The sequence below is a fragment of the Solanum tuberosum genome, unplaced genomic scaffold (assembly GCF_000226075.1).
Source record: "Solanum tuberosum cultivar DM 1-3 516 R44 unplaced genomic scaffold, SolTub_3.0 scf00012, whole genome shotgun sequence".
Lineage (NCBI taxonomy): Eukaryota > Viridiplantae > Streptophyta > Magnoliopsida > Solanales > Solanaceae > Solanum > Solanum tuberosum.
Genome location: NW_006238937.1, coordinates 773,700 through 794,230, shown reverse-complemented (window position 1 = coordinate 794,230; position 20,531 = coordinate 773,700). Strand labels below are relative to the sequence as shown.

Here is a 20,531-nt window from a genome sequence, read left to right as displayed (position 1 = left end):
TTTATTGTTGGGCAGTTATTGCATAGATGTTTCATTTAGATCATTATATATATTTTCTTATCAATTTTCAGCTAGGCGTTTTTCATTTTATGATTTTTTACTATTAATATACTTTCTTTATTTTATAATAAGTGGTGTTTTTAATTTAGAGACATCTCTTATTTCTAGTAAATAAGAAGTATTTTAATATCTTATCCTTAATTAAATGTCTGGACTCCATGATAATTTTGGAAGAAAAAAAACATCTTCTTCATTATGTGTAATACCCCTTATTTTAAAATAAAACTAGGTAAAGAGGCCGCGCTAAGGTGATTTTTTTGAATAATAGTGTAATACCACTAAATTATGAAGGCGTAATGAAGCTTATACTATTTTTGGACAACCGGATAGTATGTCCGTAGAGTGGTATATTGAACAGAGCACAGGTGATTGCATTGGACAAGTTGAAGTGGCTGTGTAGGCAGATTAGTGGTTATACACCATATATGTGAATCCAGTATATCAAATATAGCGGTCGGTCAACTGTCAAACGTTTTAGCTATATTATTTTCGATATTAACTCAAAACAACAGAATAATATTACAAGAAAACACATTAAGTAGGCAATTGGGGAAAGGACGTTAGAAACGAAATGGTTGACCCCATTTTATAATCTCAAACCGTGTCACAAAATGCTAAGTTGCGGACTCTTCACTTTAATGTCGCACCCGTGTCGAATTCTCCAAAAATACACTACTTTAGGAGAATTCGACACACACCCATTGACATTTTTGAAGAGTGTGAGCAACAAAGACAAAACGTACCTATGGAAGGAACATTTAGAAACAAAATGGTGGACTATGCAGCATCAAGGCAAGTAGACAGTCTCGACAAATTGAATAAGAATATTTAGCTAGGACCTGATCAATACATTCATCAATATGAGGATTCATTATAACTATTTACCCACAAACAAGTACAATAAGAAAGGTTACTTGGAGGAGATATAACTTACCACAACCGAGAGCTCAAACCAGAAAACTTTGCGAGAGATCCACAATATGAGTAAACTTTGAAAGAAATTCAGTAATAACAACTTTGGATCAACGGGGTGCATAAAAAAAGTGGGAGTTCTAGTGGGACTAAATCAAAGTGAGCAAATTGTAAAAAAGTATCAGCAGGAAGACATCTTTACAATTCAAATATTTGGTTATGTCACAAAACCAACCAAGAAAATTTGAACTCACGATTACAAGTGTGACACCCTAAATTTCCACTGCCCTTCCACTGGATCATAAGAAACAAATTCTGCATCAAGCTCTACTGCTTTCTTAATAAGCATATCTCTGTACTCCTTACCAGTCGATTTGTTGATGCATCTGACATTAAGGAGAGTTATCTCAGCTGGCTTGTTGAGGCCTTGTCCAACTGGAGGCTTCTTGCTCTCATCCATATAGATGACCACCTCACGATGATTGAACTGGACAGCAGAATCAAGGTCAAGCTTCCGGACATCTGTTTCTCCCAAGAACTTGATGCTTCCATACCCATATCTTCCTACCACAAAGTCCTTTACGTGGCAACAAAAATCAGCTTCTTCCTTCTCCTTGGATAGCAACTCCTCCATAGGAGGAACGGTGTAGTAATCAGCACGTTGAAGCTTTGGCATAATGCCATCCACATCCTTATCATTGCCACAATTATCATGATGCATCTCTTCAGGCTCTAACTTGGGCTTGTCACCAACTTTGTCTCCGTCATGCATCCCTACATTTTAAACAGAAAAGGGAATTATTACACAATTAAATAGCAAACTTGGTTAGTTTGGTTCTTAATTCTTGGAACTTGTAAAGTAGCAAGTTAAATTTTATATCCTTGGATATACTCAAATAGATAACAAATGATGATTTTTCTAGTGTCCAAAGTCTTGTAAACGAATCACCAATCCATGAAGTTGGTTTTAATTTTGCACTATTAGAGATTCCAGGCTTTGAGCTTTAACGAAATGGGATCTTGATGGAGCAGACATAAAATGGTACTTGATATTAAGTAATCCACTAAAACATTACAGTAAACATTACATCTAATAGAATCCAGCTTAACCAATCAATGAAAGAAAGGCATGCTTGCATATGTTTATCAAAAAAGAAAGCTTACTGTCCATAGATGAATCAGCCCCCAGTGGAGATTCTGCGGTAGGACGAACCCGGTCCCTTGGAATGATGATGACTTCTGTCCTTAGTACACCAGAAGCGTTTTCTTTATCCATGACAAAGAGTATCTACATAAACAAATGTTATAGTCCTGTTAAATCTTCCAGTGTTTACCTTGGATTAGAGGAAAATATGGACTTTGTCCTGTATTTTTTCACCGAAAGGATACCCATACTTGCAATCTTTGCATATGATTGCAACTTAAACTTTTGGTCCATCAACCAAAGCATGCCCAGGAACTACTAAACATGTCTCGCATAAAATTATACTTCTCACCTTTGGTTTATCACTTGTAGGTTTGTATTCCTGAGGTGGCAACCTATGGTGACTTAGAGATGAATGTCGAATTATCAACGGTGCAGGGTTGTTAGAAACCTGCAACCAACAAAAGGATAATTTTTCATAATAGCCTACAACTGTTGTTTTCACCTTAAGCAACATAGTGAATCTAATAAAAACATAATCATGCCTGATACTTTGAAGAGTTTGTTTGGAATTTGGACAACTATATTGATGTTTATATCTGATTGGAGAAATACTGAAATTTATTTATATAAACCTACTTGATGCAGTAAAACCAAGCAAATATAAAGCCAAAGTCCAGCAACTAGACGCAGGTACATCTACTTTGACAGGAAAGCATCCACAATTACAACATAATAAAGGTAATAAATAAACTGTATTTCAAGGTGCATAGCATTACATCAATTGTAATGAGGTATCCCAGTACATCATGTAACTACTAGTGAGTATGATTACTTGGCTTGAGACCAATGAACACATCCAGGAGCAACATTAATTATAATAACTTGTTCAGAAATGTGAAACTTACAGGTAAACTAGAAATTCCATACTGGATGGATGTTTCCAAATACGGGTGCTCAACTGAGATTTGGACTGAAGGTTGTGTTTCAGCAGGAGGCATAATTGGTGATGGCTTGACTTCCATGATTCTCGGAAAGTAAGACCTGAAAATATGTTAAGGTATAGCTGGTGCATGAGAAAGTACAAAAAGAAAGATCTCGGAGGCAAGAAAAAGAAGAGACACAAAAGAAGAAAACGATCAGATTAAAACGGGACTGTGGAGTAATAACTGAGGCAACAAAAATAAAAAGAATGCGAGGAAAGCCTAGAAGTCAAAATTAGGCATTCAATAACACACAAAGTAAAGTAAAACAATAGATAGTTAAGTTTGATACTCACTGTTGGCCATTGACACTTGGCTGCTGACCAACTCCTTGTCCAATTTCTGAGCAACTAGCACCTTCTTACAGGAAACAGGGGCCGGGAGGATTAGCTACATTGTTTACAATCCAACATACTATCGACATCAAAAAGAGCAAGACATACTGCACTAAGTGTACCTGTTGATGGGTGAGAAGACTTGGTTGTTGGAAGTGTTGCTCCAACTTTAGGAGTCATTTCTGGCTGCAGAGGAACAGAGAACAGAGGCTGCAAGAGTAGCAACAGCTTAGATGTACAACACCACAATAGAAGAGATTCACCGATTTTATAGACCACAAGGTGCCTTTTATATTATTTATGACAGAAAGCAAATGGCAGAGATATATAAATAAGATCTAATTGGATATAAGTTCAGAAACACTTACAGTATTTTGACTCGTCGCAAGCGGAGTGCTTGAAACATTAGAAAGTCCTGGTGGAGTAGGCTGTGACTGCTTTAGGCAGTTCAAGCAAAATGTGGATTGTGGAGCGCCACCTGTAGTTAAAACAGGTGTGGGAGGAAAATAGTTCTTTTGATCAAAATCAGGGCCTGATGGTTTTGCTAACAAAGGATATGTAGAAGGTGAAACTGAACATGGAGATAGAGGGGTAGATGTTGATAAAGACCACGGATTCCTTGATGGAGAAAAGGTGGAGGTAGTGGAAGAACTGGAAGCTGGATTAAAAGGTGCAAACGGACTTGAATGGATCCATGGAGAAAAAGAAACAGTTGAAGCAGTAGATTGCACTCTACTTCCAGTGCCACAAGAGTTTAACAATGATGTGTTTGGGGGGAATATATGGGAAATGGACTGCTGCAGTGGCTTCGAAAATGGGGTAGAATTTTCATTTGATAGAGAGTCAATCCCTGCTCTTTCCACTGCAAATGTACTGGGAAAATGGGAATAAACAGGTTGATTAACAGTTGATTGGTTAAATATTGGTGATATGAAAGGCCTCGTTTTGTCGATGACACCAAACCCCTGTGTGCCGGAAACACCAAATGAAGAACCACATTTCTGACCTGCAAATTCACCCATGAAGTATAATAAGTTAATGAAATACAAGGTAGATTTCTTTGTAATCTACAAATAAGAAAACAAATTAAGGATACCTTTATCACCTAACTGGTAGTCCTCAAACCTTAACTCCTCCTGGCTTTTATGTTGGTAAGTCTGCATTCCACAAATGGATTGAATTCCTCCACCATCGAGAAATATGTTATCTATATCTGGAGTTGCAATGTATGATGCTATTCTACTTCCTTTCTGATTAATACCAAATGCGGACTTTCCATAACTAGAGCTTTGGAGGATACAAGAAAGCATATCCTCCGACCGGCCACCTTCCGAATCCTTTGGCTTTTGGTGCTCATGGGGAGGCACATACATATCTTTATCTCCATCCTTCCAATTGGGATTTCGATCCCTCCATTCTCGATCATGATCCTCCCAACCTTCATCTCTATTCCAACCTTGGTTACCACCCTGCCTCGGGTAGTTTGAACGATAACCACCACCTTGGTTGGCTAGGAAATTCACCTATTCGCTGTACAAAGCCTCAAATTTTGCCTCATCAGGATTAGCACACCCGACACCCACGGCATTGATACTCCGAGCACCAGCTCCCATGACATTTTTGGACAAAATGTCAAGTTATGTCATGATCTTGGCTATGTTCTGGTCCCTCTCGTGGTCTTTCTCCATCTGCTCTTTGGTCAATTTGAATGTGAGAGGGGAGACCTGATCTTCGAGGGTGTACCATGCCCGATTGATTGTGGCCATGCCATTCAAGAGCTAAGTCGCTATCACATAAGGTTGTTGCATCAAACCTCCTGGAGAAAGTTGGTCAGCAACACCCTTGTTTACTGAAGCAACACGTTGTCAGGCAAGCCATGAGTTGGACATTGGAGCACCAACTTCTTGAATCATAGCCAAGTTTCATGAATTGGCTCACCCTCTAGATGCTTGAAGCTCTAAATGTTGTCCCGAAGAGTCATTATCTTCGAAGGAGGGAAAAATCGCACTTGAAATGCGGTGACTAACTCCTCTCACGAAGTGATTGATTCACGTGGCAATTCAGCCTGCCACTTACATACTTCTCCCATCAAAGAGAACGGGAACAATCTCAACCGGACTTACTCTTGGAATATGTTCTTGAAGGAGAACGGTCCGCATACATCCACGAAGTTTCTAATATGCTCATGGGGATCCTCATGAGCCAAACCACCGAACATTTTTTTCAATTGCAAGAGCTGCAACATAAAACTTGTGATGTGGAACACCGCATTCCCTTCGGCTGGGGGAAAGCGAATGACACCAATACCACCCATAAGATGAGGGTCATTAACATTAGGCTCGTTGACATCGTTGAGGTTACCGATGTCATCTTGATGACCTACTTTGCTTCCATTGCTGCCGTTCACACTCATACTTCCTGTTTCAAAACACAAACAAGCAAAACAAAACTTGAATTAAGTAAATTCAACTATGACTAACAAGAACAAAATTCAACTTAACTAAAGAAGCTTAACCAACACCACTCCCCGGCAGCGACGCCATTTTGATTTCACGTATCAGGACACTTCTTCCAATTCTAAGTGCCAACGATCGTTAGTCAGTAATATAACCCAACTAAGTGAGTTGGGGTCGAATCCCACAGGGAGTGGTACGTGCTTAAGATTCAGGAGCCAAGTGCAAATATGTTCAAGTCAATCATAGGTAAAGACATTTACGAATAAAAGCATATTTCAATTAAGGGTGACACAAGTGTCAAATATGGGGGGTTTTGATTGTAATTATCAACTACAGCAACAATAAATAACACGAATAAACAAGTAAAGAGACGGGTTCTTGGGATATGATTGGATTATGGGCTAAGGTAGATAAATGGGTGATTGCAACTGATAGTAAATAGCTGTAAATCAGTGACTAAGCTAGACTTTAGTGGGGTAAACATTCTCTCAAACAATTTACCCCGAATCAAATTGGTTTCTCTCGAACACCAATAAGGAGCAATTAAGAACAGTCTATGCTTTAGTACATTCACTCTCTCGAGCTAAATGTGTGGAAAAAGGTTTAGGATTCACTCTCTCGAGCTGAACCCATGACAACCCAATACCCACAGACCATCAAATCAGTAATCTTGGTTTTAAAACTTGTCTCTCGAGTAAGCCAAAAACACGAAGTTAGAGTTGCATTTGCAACTACAACCCTTTAAATTAAACCACAATTACTGATTGAAATCACTTTTAAACAACATTTAAACTATCAATTAACAATACCCAGCACCTAAATCAATCCATAACCACATAATCACACCCCAAGAATTGGGGTTTTAGCTAAACATCATAAAAAGATAAAAATCGTTACCAAATTGTGTTTCCATCAACTGGGTACGATTAATTTCGTCTTTACAAAGGTCAAGGTTGAAGAATCTCAAAGACCCACTTTCAATTTCTCAAAAATGGAAATCTTCAAATCTTCAATGCTAAGGAAAATATTGTCTCAATACTCTCAGTTCTAAGTTCCAAACTTGAAAACTGAATAATAATAAAACTTGGATACTAAACTAAGAATTTTAAAATGTATTTATAGTCGCCAAAAATATGTTGCGAAGGACTATTCGGCGCAATATGTCAGGATCGCCGATCCACTCGGCGATCCTCCCTTTGGTCAATTTCATCGCCTTTTTGCTTTGGCCTTCAACATCTTCAAGTTCTGTGACTTTGGGCGATCTAGCACTGCATCGCGGAACCGTTCGGCAACTCGCCGACTGCTCCTTTCTATCGCCGACTCGATTTTCTCCTTCAGGGCTTGGCACACTGGAACTTTAGGCGAGATCGTGGCCATTCGGCGACTCGCCCAATGGGTTAGGCGATCATCAGGCCCTGTTTTCTTCGTTCTTTAAGTTGCCTTGTTCCTTTTTGCTCATTAGTGTCCATGCTTTGTTCCTCAATCCAAATACCTGAAAATCGTAGATTTACATCAGTTATTGGCACAAAATATGCATTTAAGGACACTAAATCTATTAAAATACCCTAAATGAGTCGAAATTGTGGACTCATCAAATATGCACCCATCAACATTGCAACTAGTGCATGTGATTTTAGGTCTTTTTGGTATAGAGTGAATAGGTTAAAAAATCTTAATCTATCACCATTTTGCGAGTTTTATACCTAAACTAGTTTATTGACCCCAATTCTTGTGATACTATTTGGTAGTTTATGAGGGTCTGATTAAGAGTTAGCTGATATCAGATTGAAAAAGATTGTGAGGGTAAGCAGATTGATACAACTTTATTAAAGAACGTTCTTTTGATGTATTTGTTGGAATTGGAAGGGGAAAATGGAGTATTATGTGAATGACTTTGAAGATGCCATGCTTAGAGATACTCGAAAAGCTTCAAGTTGGATCATGGAAGATTCTTATTCAGATTATACGTTGAAGGTACAACTCATTTTTATAATTTTCTCCATAAACAGTTGGTTATTGCTTTAAGTTGCCCGGTTAAATTGTGATACACATGCTTTGCTAACACAGGTAGAAGAGTATTTGAAGAAAGAGAAGGATAGAGTGTGTCATTATATTAATCTCCATGTTAGTAATGAGAAAAAACTTCTGGAGACTTTGCTTCTTGTTTTTGTGATATTTGTCCGCTGCAGCCAAATCTTAAGTGTGATATTACTTGAAGCACATCTTCTTCGTTGGTGCGAGGTGGTGGTTGGTCAATGAATTTTTAAATTTTGTTCAAGGAAATAAAACATGAAAGGAAAGTTAACAATCTCATATTTCTACAGTATTGTTCATTTGGTTTAAAAGTATTCGCCTGATAGATACTTGACTTGGAATACTGAAAATTCAGGCCTCCATCATGTTGAAAATCTTCCTTTAGTTGGGATTTGTTTTCAGTGTTGAGTCCAAATTTGTGCTGCAGAAAGTGATAAACGAATTATTGATTTTGTATACCAATCAGTTACTTGAGAAGGAGCATTCTGGATCCCAAGCTTTGCTTAGAAATGATTATGTATAGATTCCTTGTTTTGCTTTTCACTATTAGTTTACTGGTAGTTCCGATTTAAATGCTATTTGATTCTCTCTCTCTCTATCTGTTCTGTCCTTAGTCCTTACGACTCCACTCTCTTTTGTCGCTCAGGTAGAGGATTTATCTCAATTAGGGCTATAGGCTATTCAGAATTCCGAATGAATTGGAAACTGTTGCTAATATGTTTGAACAGGTACGTACTTTTGTTTTCTATGACAAAAGGATTGGTTATTTAGTTTTTCTGATTTGTCTTAACATATGCTGACTATACATATTCCAAAGCAGTTCACTGCTGAAGACATGGACTTGGTGCAACAGTCTGAAGATATGTAAGTAACAAGGTGAATTGTCCATGTCCCATAACATTTGTTTAATGGTATTACACACAATGTTTCATCTGAATTATGTAAGGGTCTGTGAATTGTAAGCGAGTCAACAAATACGTGCAAGATGGTCCATGTCCTCACATAACTCTAACCTACCACAGTTATGATGGCGAAGAGGGTAAATCTTAGTGTCCTTTCCAAGAAAGGTATGAATGAATTGATGAATCAGTCCATTAATTCCTTGTCTCTGGTACCTATGCATTGAAAGATCCTTATAAACTTAGTGTCGAATTTGAGGCAAAATCACTAAACAAGGCCACTCCGATTAACCTGTCTCACCACTCTTACTGGAACCTCCATGGTCACAACATAGGTGACATCTTGTCTCAAATTGTTCAAACTATGCATCACACATCACTCCAGTGGATGATCTATATTATGTTAAATCAATGTGAAAATTGACTCCTGGCTCGGTATTGTCATTTAATTTAGGTTACTTCTGTTGTATTTTATTTATAGATGTGTAACTCGACTACCGAGTATGACACACCTTTAAATTTCTCTGAATGTTCAGTACTATTTACCTCAGATCCAGTATACATAATTTTAGATTGAACATTGACTGACGCTCTTTGTCTTCACTAGTGAAAGTTATGTAGTCTTCAGAGGCAAGAGGGAATGGTTAGAAGTTTAGATGTTGCGTATCTTTTACATTCTACTCCGTGCTTCATATACGTATTTGATTTCCACAGATTTGTACAATCTTTGTGAGCAATATCGGAAGAAGCCTATTGTTTTCTAGTTGAAGGTGTGTCTCTACTGCTCCTCAAATTTGTTCGACTTGTTTATTTGTGGGTGCAGTGCAGTGTGTTTCATATGCTTGTTTATTTGTGGGTGCACTTGATTTCTAAGACCTTGTAAGTTTTCCGAAATTATTAACAGCAACCAGTCACCTGGCACCTATTCAGCAGGACCTGGACTGACATTCTTTAGTATCAAATGATATTTCCAAGTACAGAAAATCAATAGCACACCGGCTCATAGTTGCATAAGAAGGAGGAACCTCTGTGCTTTCGGAATTGTCGCCTGTTTCTTCTTCGCCTTAAATCCTATTGTGACAAAATTATTCAACCATGTGAAAGAATCAACATCAATAGCCATTTTTGAATCTTCACTTGCAGCAGTAGTTGGCTGTGTTTTTCTTGGAACAAACTCAGGTGCATGTGGATTCATGATTCTTGGATAATCGTAACTGCTTATTTGAGTAGCAGGCTTTTGGTACTTCACATATCCGTTTTTCATGCGAATATGGCTTGTCCTGTGGTACTTACAGTCTTTTGTCGTGATCATATTGTTTGTAACTATTGATATATTACTCTCAACAGGGATTCACAGCAGGATTTATTCAATGCAATGGGATCCATGTACATTGCAGTGTTGTTCATTGGAGTTACAAATAGCACTGTTGTCCAACCATTTGTTTCCGTTGAAAGATTTGTTTCATACCGAGAGAGAGCTGCAGGGATGTACTCAGCTTTACCATTTGCATTTGCTCAGGTGTCCCCCTATTTCTGTTTCCTTTACAGTTAAAAAAAACTTCTTTTTTCTTCGGTATTCTTAACAGTGCTCCACTTTTCTATGCAGGTTGCTATTGAGTTTCCGTATGTGTTTTCACAGGCAATAATATATAGCACTATATTCTATTCATTGGCAGCTTTTGAGTGGAGTGCATCAAAAATTTTATGGTACATATTAGGATTTGTATGGTACATATCGTTAACCTTTGGTACATCTTGAACAGGCAGTACTTATTTCCAACCACTGTCATGGAATCTCCGGATAGCCCAAAAGCTAAAGTTATATATCGGGATTTCAAATCATCTGACATTTTGCTTGATGTTGTATGTGGAACCACTTTGAAATTTAGTCTTCTAGAAGTTTGACAGAATTACAATGCAAAGCTTTCTGATTTTGGATTGGCGAAGGATGGGCCAATTGACCGTAAAAGCCATGTATCTACTAGAGCTCCCGAGTATATGGCCACAGGTAATATACAATTTCAAGTTACTCCTAATTGTTGTTATGCTTTACTTGAACTGAGCGTCTACTGGTAACAACCTCTCTACCTTCATATATGTTGTTGTTGTATTTTCAATTTGCTCCAACCGTTTCTGTACGGACATGGCCCTGCTCACCCAAATTTGTTTCTGTCAGAGCGTTTGGCATATATATTTCAGTAATGTTTCTCTTAAGAGTTATCTCCTCTTTTCAGTTCTTGATAGTCGTCTATATGTCTAATTTGCAAGTCTTTCGTACTCGAGACTATGTGTTTTGAAAGAAATTGGAAGTGTAATGCTATTTGGATTGTTCTGTTATTTATCCCTATTCAAGAATTACGTCTTTCGGTTTAAATGTTTCAGCTTTGAAACCTCCCCTTTCTGCTCTGATAGCCTGGAGTAATTTTTTTCTCACCTTCTGATTGTCACCTCTCATGTGTAGGTCATATAACCGCCAGAAGTGACGTATACAGTTTCGGGGTTGTTCTTCTAAAAATGCTGACAGGCCGTCGAATGATGGACAAAAACTGTCCCCACGGAGAACATAATCTAATCGAATGGGCTAAGCCTTTACAAAGACAAGTGTGTCATGGTTTACTCACAAATTAAAGTTCATCACAGTAAAATAGATATTGGGCCCGTGCGTGGCGCGCAGCACGGGAAACTCCCCACTAGTTTTAATAATAAGTTCAAACATAACTAGCAAAAACTATTTACAAGTTCACATTGAATCTATTGATTGCTAATGAGAAAGGAAGTTATGGTGTTTGGTTGTCCCCTGATTTTGTGATTACGCTTTGTATTCCAGGCTGTGTCAAATATTATTATCAGTATTTTACCTCAAAATTAAATAACAGAAATTTTTATAAAGTGTCTTAACAAATTGAATAAGAATAGGGACCTGAAGGCATTCATTAATACGAGGATTCATTAGAACTATTTACCCACAAACAAGTGAAAAAAGAAAAGAATAATTGGAGATAAAAGCAGAAAACTTTGCAAGAGATACACACAAAATGAGTAAACTTTGAATGAAATCCAGTGATAACAACTTGGCACACTGGGAACAAAAGTGCGTAAAAGAGTGGGACAAAATCAAAGTGAGCTAATTCTAAAAATATCAGTTGGAGGACATCTTAAAATTCAAACATTTGGTTATGCCACAAAATCAATTAGAAGTGTGATACCCTAAATTTCCACTGCCCTTCCACTGGATCATAAGAAACAAATTCTGCATCTTGTTCTACTGCTTTCTTAATAAGCATATCTTTGTACTTGTTGACCATTGGTCCATCTCTGTACTCCTTCCCAGTCGATTTGTTGATGCATCTGACATTAAGGAGAGTTATCTCAGCTGGTTTGTTGAGGCCTTGTCCAACTGGAGGTTTCTTGCTCTCATCCATATAGATGATCACCTCGCGATGGTTGAAATGAACAGCAGAATCAAGATCAAGCTTCCAGATATCTGTTTCTCCCAAGAACTTGATGCTTCCATACCCATGTCTTCCTACCACAAAGTCCTTCACGTGGCAACAAAAACCAGCTTCTTCCTTCTCCTTTGATAGCAACTCCTCTATAGGAGGAACTGTGTAGTAATCAGCACGTTGAAGCTTTGGCATTATGCCATCCACATCCTTATCATCGCCACAATTATCATGATGTGTCTCTTCAGGCTCTAACTTGGGATTATGAACAATTTTGTCTCCATCATGCATCCCTACATTTTAAACAGAAAAAGGAATTACACAATTAAATAGCAAACTTGGTTAATTTGGTTCTTAATTCTTAGAATTAAAATAGCAAAAGTCAAGTTGTATATCCTTGGATATATCAAATAGATAACAAATTATAATTTTCTAGTGTCCGTGATCTTGTAAACAAATCACCAATCAGTGAAGTTACTTGGTTTTAATTTTGAACTATTAGAGATTCCAGGCTTTGAGCTTTAAGGAAATGGGATCTTGATGGAGCAGATATAAAATGGTACTTGATATTTAAGTAATCCACTAACTAAAACATTACATGTAACTATGACAATTGACTTATGCATCTATTAGAATCCAGCTGAACCAATCAATGAAAGGAAGGCATGCATGCATATGTTCATTAAAAAAAAAAGCTTACTGTCCATAGATGAATCAGCCCCTTGTGGAGATTCTGCGGTAGGACGAACCCAGTCCCTTGGGTTTTCCCTTGGAATGATGATGACTTCTGTCCTTAGTACACCAGAAGCGTTTTCTTTATCCATGAAAAAGGGTACCTACATAAACAAATATTATAGTCCTGTTAAATTTTTCAGTGTTTTACTTGGATTAGAGGAAAATATGGACTTTGTCCTGTATTTTTTCAACGAAAGGATACCCATACTTGCAAATCTTTGCATATGATTGCAACTTAAACTTTTGGTCCATCAACCAAAGCATGCCCACGAACTACTAAACAAGTCTCACATAAAATTATACTTCTCACCTTTGGTTTATCACTTGTAGGTTTGTATTTCTGAGGTGGCAACTTATGGTGACTTAGAGATGAATGTCGAATTATCAAAGAAGATCTTCGTCTGACCGGAGCAGGGTTGTTAGAAACCTGCAAGCAACAAAAGGATAATTTTTCATAATAGCCTACAACTGATGTTTTCACCTTAAGCATAACCAATATAGTGAAGCTAATAAAAACATAATCATGCCTGATACTTTGAAGATTTAATTTGGAATTTGGACAACTATACTGATGTTTATATCTGATTGGAGAAATACTGGAATTTATTTAGTATATGTTCTCCGATTTTTATGGCAATTTTCATTATAGCCAAACAAATATAAACCCCAGCAACTAGACACAGTTGCATCTACCTTGACATGAAAGCATAAATATACAACATTATAAAAGTGACAAATAAATCTGTCTTTCAAGGTGCATAACATTATAACAATAGTAACGAGGCATCCCAGATTCCCAGTACATCATGTAACTTCTAGTGAGTGTGATACTTGGTTTGAGAACAGTGAACACATCCAGGAGCAACATTAATTATAATTACTTGTTCAGAAATGTGAAACTTACAGGTAAACTAGAAATTCCATACTGGATGGAAGTTTCCAAATACGGGTGCTCAACTGAGATTTGGACTGAGGGTTGTGTTTCAGCAGGAGGCATATTTGGTGATGGCTTGACTTCCATGATTATCGGAAAGTAAGACCTGAAAATATGTTAAGGTATAGCTGCTGCATGAGAAAGTACAAAAAGAAAGATCTCGGAGGCAAGAAAAAGAAGAGACACAAGAAGAATAAAACGATCAGACTAAAACGAGAGGACTGTGCAGTAATAACTGAGGCAGCAGAAATAAAAAGAATGTGAGGGAAGTCTAGAAGTCAAAATTAGGCAATTAATAACACACGAAGTAAAGTAAAAGAACAGATAGTTAAGTTTGATACTCACTGTTGGCCATTCATACTTGGCTGCTGACCAACTCCTTGTCCAATTTCTGAGCAACTAGCACCTTCTTACAGGAAACAGGTGCCAGGAGGATTAGTTACATTGATTACAATCCAACATACTATCGATATCAAAAAGAGCAAAACATACTGCAGTAAGTGTACCTGTTGTTGGGTGAGAAGCGTTGGTTGTTGGGAGTGTTGCTCCAAGTTTAGGAGTCATTTCTGGCTGCAGAGGACCAAAGAACAGAGGCTGCAAGAGTGGGCAACAACTTAGATGTACAACACCGCAATAGAAGTGCTTCACCGATTTTATAGACCACAAGGTGCCTTTTATATATTTATGACAGAAAGCAAATGGTGGAGATATATAAATGAGATCTAATTGCATATACGTTCAGAAACACTTACAGTATTTTGATTCGCAGCAAGTGGAGTGCTTGAAACATTAGAAAGTCCTGCTGGAGTAGGCTGTGACTGCTTTAGGCAGTTCAAGCATAATGTGGATTGTGAAGCGCCTCCTGTAGTTAAAACAGGAGTGGGAGAAAAAGAGTTCTTCTGATCAAAATCAGGGCCTGATGGCTTAGTTAACCAAGGATATGTGGAAGGTGAGACTGAACATGGAGATAGAGGGGCAGATGTTGATAAAGACAATGGGTTCCTTAATGGAGAAAAGGTGGAGGCAGTGGAAGAACTGGAAGCTGGTTTAAAAGGTGCAAACTGATTTGAATTGTTCCACGGAGAAAAAGAAACATCTGAGGCAGTAGATTCCACTCTATTTCTAGTGCCACAAGAGTTCAACAATGATGGGTTTGGGGGAAATATATGGGAAATGGACTGTTGTGCCTTCGTAAATGAGGTAGCATTTTTTGATAGAGAGTCAACCCCTGATCTTTCCACTGCAAATGTTCTTGGAAAATGGGAATAAAAAGGTTGATCAACAGTTGATTGGTTTAACACTGGTGATATGAAAGGCCTCATGTTGTTGATGAGACCAAATCCCTGTGCGCTGGAAACACTAAATGAAGAACCACATTCCTGACCTGCAGATTCACCCATGAAGTAGAAAAATGTTAATGAGATACAAGGTATATTTCTTTGTTATCTACAGATAAGAGAAAAAGTTAAGGATACCTTTATCACCTAACTGGTAGTCCTCAAACCTCAACTCCTCCTGACTTTTATCTTGATAAGTCTGCATTCCACAAATGGATTGAATTCCTCCACCATCGAGACATGTGCTATCTATATCTGGAGTTGCAATGTATGATGTTGTTCTACTTCCTTTCTGGTTAATACCAAATGCGGACTTTCCAAAACCAGAGCTCCGGAGCAAAGGTGTTGTACTTTCTTTTCCTGGTTTGCAAATTTGATCTTTAGATTGAACACTCAGGATATTCAAAAATATAAAGTAGGAATAAATGGTACTTAGTAATATTTAACAAAAGCTCAACATTGATTTCAGATCATTTTAGAGCATATAATAATGCACATTGAACGGTATATGATCTTATATCAATCGGCTCATCTAATCTAGATTACAGAACAAAACTCTCCCTCAAACTGTTGAATAATCTGCTCCAACACATGAGAAAATGGACAATAAAGCAAACCTTTGATCCCTGACATGGATATTGCTGGTTGGCCAAAGGAATAGGAATTAAAACTTGGGGTGCCAAAGTGTGAGTTGCTTGAAACACCAAATGAAGTAGCTTGTAAAGATCCAAATGCGGAGAAGCCTGAGGCATTGGCATCTCTGGACCAAAACAGAGGTTCATTGGCCACGCTGTTAACGTCATATTTCTTTCCAAATGTTTGTGAAGTGGATGATCCCGGAAATATGATTTGTGTTTGACCAGATGTAGCATTCATTGCTGCATTAAAGGCTAACGTTCCTGCAGTTAGAAAAGCAGATTGAATTGATTTGCTAATCACTAATTAAAGACAACTACAAGGCATCAATAGCTGGCACAAGATTGGTTCCAGAAATAGTAAACATTAACATTACCCACCATAAGAAATCCCACTGAGATATTGCAGTTATTACTAACATTTCTGGAGAAGAGTACAGCTCAATGTGCATAGCTACTTTCACAAGGAGAAGATTTAGCTTTTCGACCAATTCCAAAGCCACTTCGCTGCTCTAGAAAAGTAAATATGATATCTCTCCTTTAATGAAATTAGCAGTATAAGTGTAGCATCTATCTATGCCATTCCTCACCTGGACCACAGGCGAGAAAGAAAGCTGTGGTTAATCCATTTGGCAGAGAAATCATGGGAATAACATATTCAAATAGTGTTTGTAGATCATTCCCATGTGGGTTCCCTTGTCATAAAAAAAGAAGATGAAGACGAATGTTTTATTAACTTGTCTGTGCATCCTTCGGTCATAGTTCTCTGTAAACTTCTATTTTGTCATGTTTAGAGGAGGATTACTTGGTTAACTGACATGCTGTACCCTAGTAGTTGTGATCTCTGCAATCTCTTTCCTATTTTGCTATTTCACTTGTCAGACGAAGTAACTCACATTCTTTTAGCACTAATAAATTAATGTTCTGACATAAAGCATGCTATTAGTGCTACAACATTACTCAGTAAGTTGAGCCTAGCATCACAAATTCACAGCAACCCACCTCTTGTCGTTGTGACTTGGTTCTTTCAGACGCCTTTCAATTGAGCTTAAATTGAATATCGGGACAGTTTCTTTTAGCACCATTTTTCAGATTTTTAGGATTGTATAAAACTCCTCATGCATCGGACACAACTCCTTCCTAATTCTATTCTTCTGCTTTGGCATTCTTTGGCCATTGTTCCTACTCACGTGCTCTCATTTTTTATGTACTGAAAACAGTCAGCCTGATTGAATTACTCACTGTTACCTTTTTGCATTTTGACTGTGACTTCATATGAAGTTCCATATTTCAATTTCTGCTCTCTCCCTCTTTGTTTTATTTGATTGGTAAGTTTTGTTCTCTTTTAGCCTTCTATCTAATATCAATTGGAGTAGTCATATGTATCCTGTTGATGTCTCCAGTTCTACACCTAATCAAATGACTAAAACCAAATAAACAATGTGCTGAATCATTCAAAAGATGGACATGCATGTGCGCCAGGTACATTTTAAGCTCATTACCAGTGTGGACATTCATTATAAAAGATTATTCGTCTTCCATAGGCAACCAAATATTCCCACCACTGTTGCCTTCTCCACCATGGTGAAATCACCCCCAAAATGCACCCAAACAGCCATACAATAGCTTGGCTTAATGGTCAAATGCCCAGATTTTTTAATTATCTTTTGGATTGCGTAACCTGGGGAAGAATGAAATATTAGGCAAGTTCATTTTCTCAGGTGGGAGGAGGACAGCCTTTTTAAATCACCTCATGGAAGATACCAATAGGTTAAATGGTCTTTCTTCTGAGTGTACTTGGACAGAGACCAAAGAATTTGTTTGAAATTAACTTAATTGCAGGAAGATAAGCACATATAAAGGTAGCAGAATCACATAAGAGAACAAGTTAAGTATACCTTTATCACCTAACTGGTAGTCCTCAAACCTTAACTCCTCCTGGCTTTTATCTTTATAAGTCTGCATTCCACAAATGGATTGAATTTTTTCACCACTGGGTCCTGTGATATTGTTCTCTGGAGTTGCAATATATGATGCTATTCTACTTCCTTTCCGATTAATGCCAAATGCTGACTTCCCAAAACCATAGCTCTTGAAAAAAGGTGGTGTACTTTCTTTTCCTGGTTTGCAAATTTGATCAAGATTGAACACTTATAATATCCAAAATATGAAGTGGAAATAATTAGTACTCAGTAGCATTTAATAAAAGCTCAACAGGGATTTCAGATCAATACAGAGCATATAGATTAGAGAACAAAATTCTCCCTCAAAATGTTGATTAATCTGCTCCAATACATGAGAAAATGGACAATAGAGCTAACCTTTGCTCCCTGACATAGATACTGTTGGTTGGCCAAAGGAGTATGAATCAAGTCTTGGGGTGCCAAAGTGTGAGTTGCTTGAAACACCAAATGCAGGAGCTCTTGGATATCCAAGTATGGAGGAGTCTGAGACATTGACATCCCTTGACCACACCAAAGGTTCATTGGCAACACTATTAAAGTCATATTTCTTTCCAAATGTTGGTGAAGTGGACGAGTCCATAGATACGTTTTGTGCTTGACCAGATGTAGCATTCGTTGCTGCATTAAAGTCTAATGGTCCTGCAGTTAGGAAGGCAGATTGGATTGATTTTCTAATCACTAATTAAAGACAACTACAAGCATGAACAGCTGGCACAAGATCTGTTCCAGAAATTGTAAGCAATAACACTACCCACCACAAGAAATCTCATTGAGATATTGCAGTTATTACTAACATTTTTTTAGAAGAGTACAGCTCAATAAGCATAGCTACTTCCACAAGGAGCAGATTTAACTTTTCGACCAATTCCAAAGCCGCCTTGCTTCTCTAGAAAAGTAAATATGATATCTCTCCTTTCATGAAATTGGCAGTATTAAGTGTAGCATCTATATATGTCAATCCTCGCCTGTGTATGTCATTCCCAATTTCCCATGCAATAGCCTATGTGGTCTTTCTTCTTAGCGTATTTGGACAGAGGTTATAGAGCATTGTATGGAAAATACAGTTTATAAGACATTGTAATGTACCAAACTCAAGCTAGAAAGAAAATTAAGCTTTGAAGAATATGCAAGAAAGTGGAGAATTCTTCAAGAAATTTGAAAACTGTGTCGTTAATATATGAAAACACATTCTTGATATCAAAGAATTAATCTTTTTTTTCTTTTCTTATACTATTGTGTTGCCTCTTTTCTTGGATCCCAGTTATATCGATTGTTGAACTTGATTTCAACTACACTGATTCATATGCTTATGTAGTAATCAAGAAAATATACTTAAAAAAAACTATAAAAACAGAACACAATGCATAAAAGCATAAATAATGAAGTTCTACTTACTTGAAGCGGTGTTTCCCAAAAATATTGACATGAGACAGACAAAGGAAGAAGAAGAAGAAGAAGACCCTTCTGATTGTGATGTAGTGGAATGGTGGTATATAAATATAGAGAAGAAGAGGTTAGTTGCATAATCTCTACGCACACTTTAAACCGCAAGCGTGTTGCTTACGGTTTAAGCTAATGGATTTTCCAAAATTTCTCTAATTTAATAAAGTCTATCTCGTATGTAGGACTAAAAAAACACCTGTTTTTTTTTCTCCCTAATTTTTTCTTTAATTTGATGGAGTATCTTTTTAGAGCAACTTTCACATATAGCAAACACAAAATTCATATTTGTATGTTATAGCAAAGTTTGCATAATTGCGTTTCATAGCAAACATAAATATGTATATTTCGCTATACATATACAAAAGAAAGCAGTTGTATAATCTATTTTGGTATACATATACAAAAAGATCAATTGTATAAGGCAGGAGAATATTTGTATTGTATAATTATAAGTGTATAGGACGAAGATATATGTATTTGCATGTGTATATACAATTTTCTCTCGCTTTATACAAACACAAACGCATTTTATACAATTTGCGTTTTTTTGTATAAAGTGAGTTTGGTGAGTGAGAGAGCGAGATCTGGGAGAGTGGCGAGCTAGATCTGGGAGAGGGGAGAGAGGGGAACGAAAATATATGTATATATACAATTTTCTCTCGCTTTATACAAACACAAACGCACTTTATACACTTGCGTTTGTATAAAAAACGAGAGAGGCGAGGGAGAGAACGAGAGTGGCGAGCGAGATTCACCAGGAGAGAGGTGAAATAGCAACAGTTTGCTATGAGGTACAATTAAATCAAACTATATTTATAGCATTTAATTTGAATTAATAGTTTGCTATTATATACAATTTTCCCATCTTTTTATCATTCAATTATTTGTAATTTCAAATTACAATAGAATCTCTCTAAATTAATATTTAAAAAATTTAAGATAATATATTTTCACCAATCTTGATTTGGGTCACTCGAAAAATCACTAATTTTGACAAGATAATATATTTTTCGAGGACTCTATATAAATGTATGGTCTCACACTTTTATTAATATTATAAATTAACAATTTTTTAAAATTACAAAAATATCTAAGATAATTAAGTGAAATATGATTCTAGTGTTTTTTTTGTTAAACTTGAAATATAGTTGGAGTTATCTCTAACCTTTCTTATTACAACCAAAAAATCTGATGTTGTCTTCTCACCAAAAAATTAT

At 37.1% G+C, this 20,531-nt stretch overlaps 3 protein-coding genes across 5 annotated transcripts; 1 reads left to right on the top strand and 2 right to left on the bottom strand.

The window, feature by feature from the left end:
* Nucleotides 1–962: 962 nt before the first annotated feature.
* LOC102578927 (nuclear pore complex protein NUP98A-like) lies at nucleotides 963–4,807 on the bottom strand. Its single transcript, XM_006339878.2, has 8 exons — nucleotides 4,531–4,807; nucleotides 3,803–4,440; nucleotides 3,557–3,644; nucleotides 3,396–3,456; nucleotides 3,025–3,160; nucleotides 2,469–2,567; nucleotides 2,137–2,260; nucleotides 963–1,746 (listed from the first exon to the last, which is right to left on the bottom strand). Exons 1-8 carry the CDS (start codon nucleotides 4,805–4,807, stop codon nucleotides 1,229–1,231), a joined length of 1,941 nt encoding a protein of 646 aa, XP_006339940.1. The 3' UTR covers nucleotides 963–1,228.
* A 5,804-nt stretch (nucleotides 4,808–10,611) lies between these two features.
* Nucleotides 10,612–11,451, top strand: LOC107062585 (protein kinase APK1A, chloroplastic-like). The gene is made up of 3 exons (XM_015313394.1): nucleotides 10,612–10,686; nucleotides 10,732–10,831; nucleotides 11,285–11,451. The coding sequence occupies exons 1-3, from the start codon at nucleotides 10,612–10,614 to the stop codon at nucleotides 11,449–11,451; spliced, it is 342 nt and encodes a 113-aa protein (XP_015168880.1).
* A 395-nt stretch (nucleotides 11,452–11,846) lies between these two features.
* Nucleotides 11,847–19,350, bottom strand: LOC102588949 (nuclear pore complex protein NUP98B-like). Of its 3 annotated transcripts, none has more exons than XM_015313156.1 (12): nucleotides 19,267–19,350; nucleotides 18,229–18,510; nucleotides 17,806–18,057; nucleotides 15,890–16,171; nucleotides 15,411–15,632; nucleotides 14,688–15,319; nucleotides 14,442–14,529; nucleotides 14,281–14,341; nucleotides 13,906–14,041; nucleotides 13,312–13,428; nucleotides 12,967–13,102; nucleotides 11,847–12,559 (listed from the first exon to the last, which is right to left on the bottom strand). In XM_015313156.1, the coding sequence occupies exons 1-12, from the start codon at nucleotides 19,295–19,297 to the stop codon at nucleotides 12,015–12,017; spliced, it is 2,784 nt and encodes a 927-aa protein (XP_015168642.1). In that variant the 5' UTR covers nucleotides 19,298–19,350; the 3' UTR covers nucleotides 11,847–12,014. The 3 variants fall into 3 exon arrangements, with proteins under 3 accessions (XP_015168642.1, XP_015168643.1, XP_006339886.2); XM_015313157.1 differs by having other exon boundaries at nucleotides 15,420–15,632; XM_006339824.2 differs by having other exon boundaries at nucleotides 11,848–12,559; nucleotides 17,806–18,027.
* Between the last annotated feature and the right edge of the window lie 1,181 nt (nucleotides 19,351–20,531).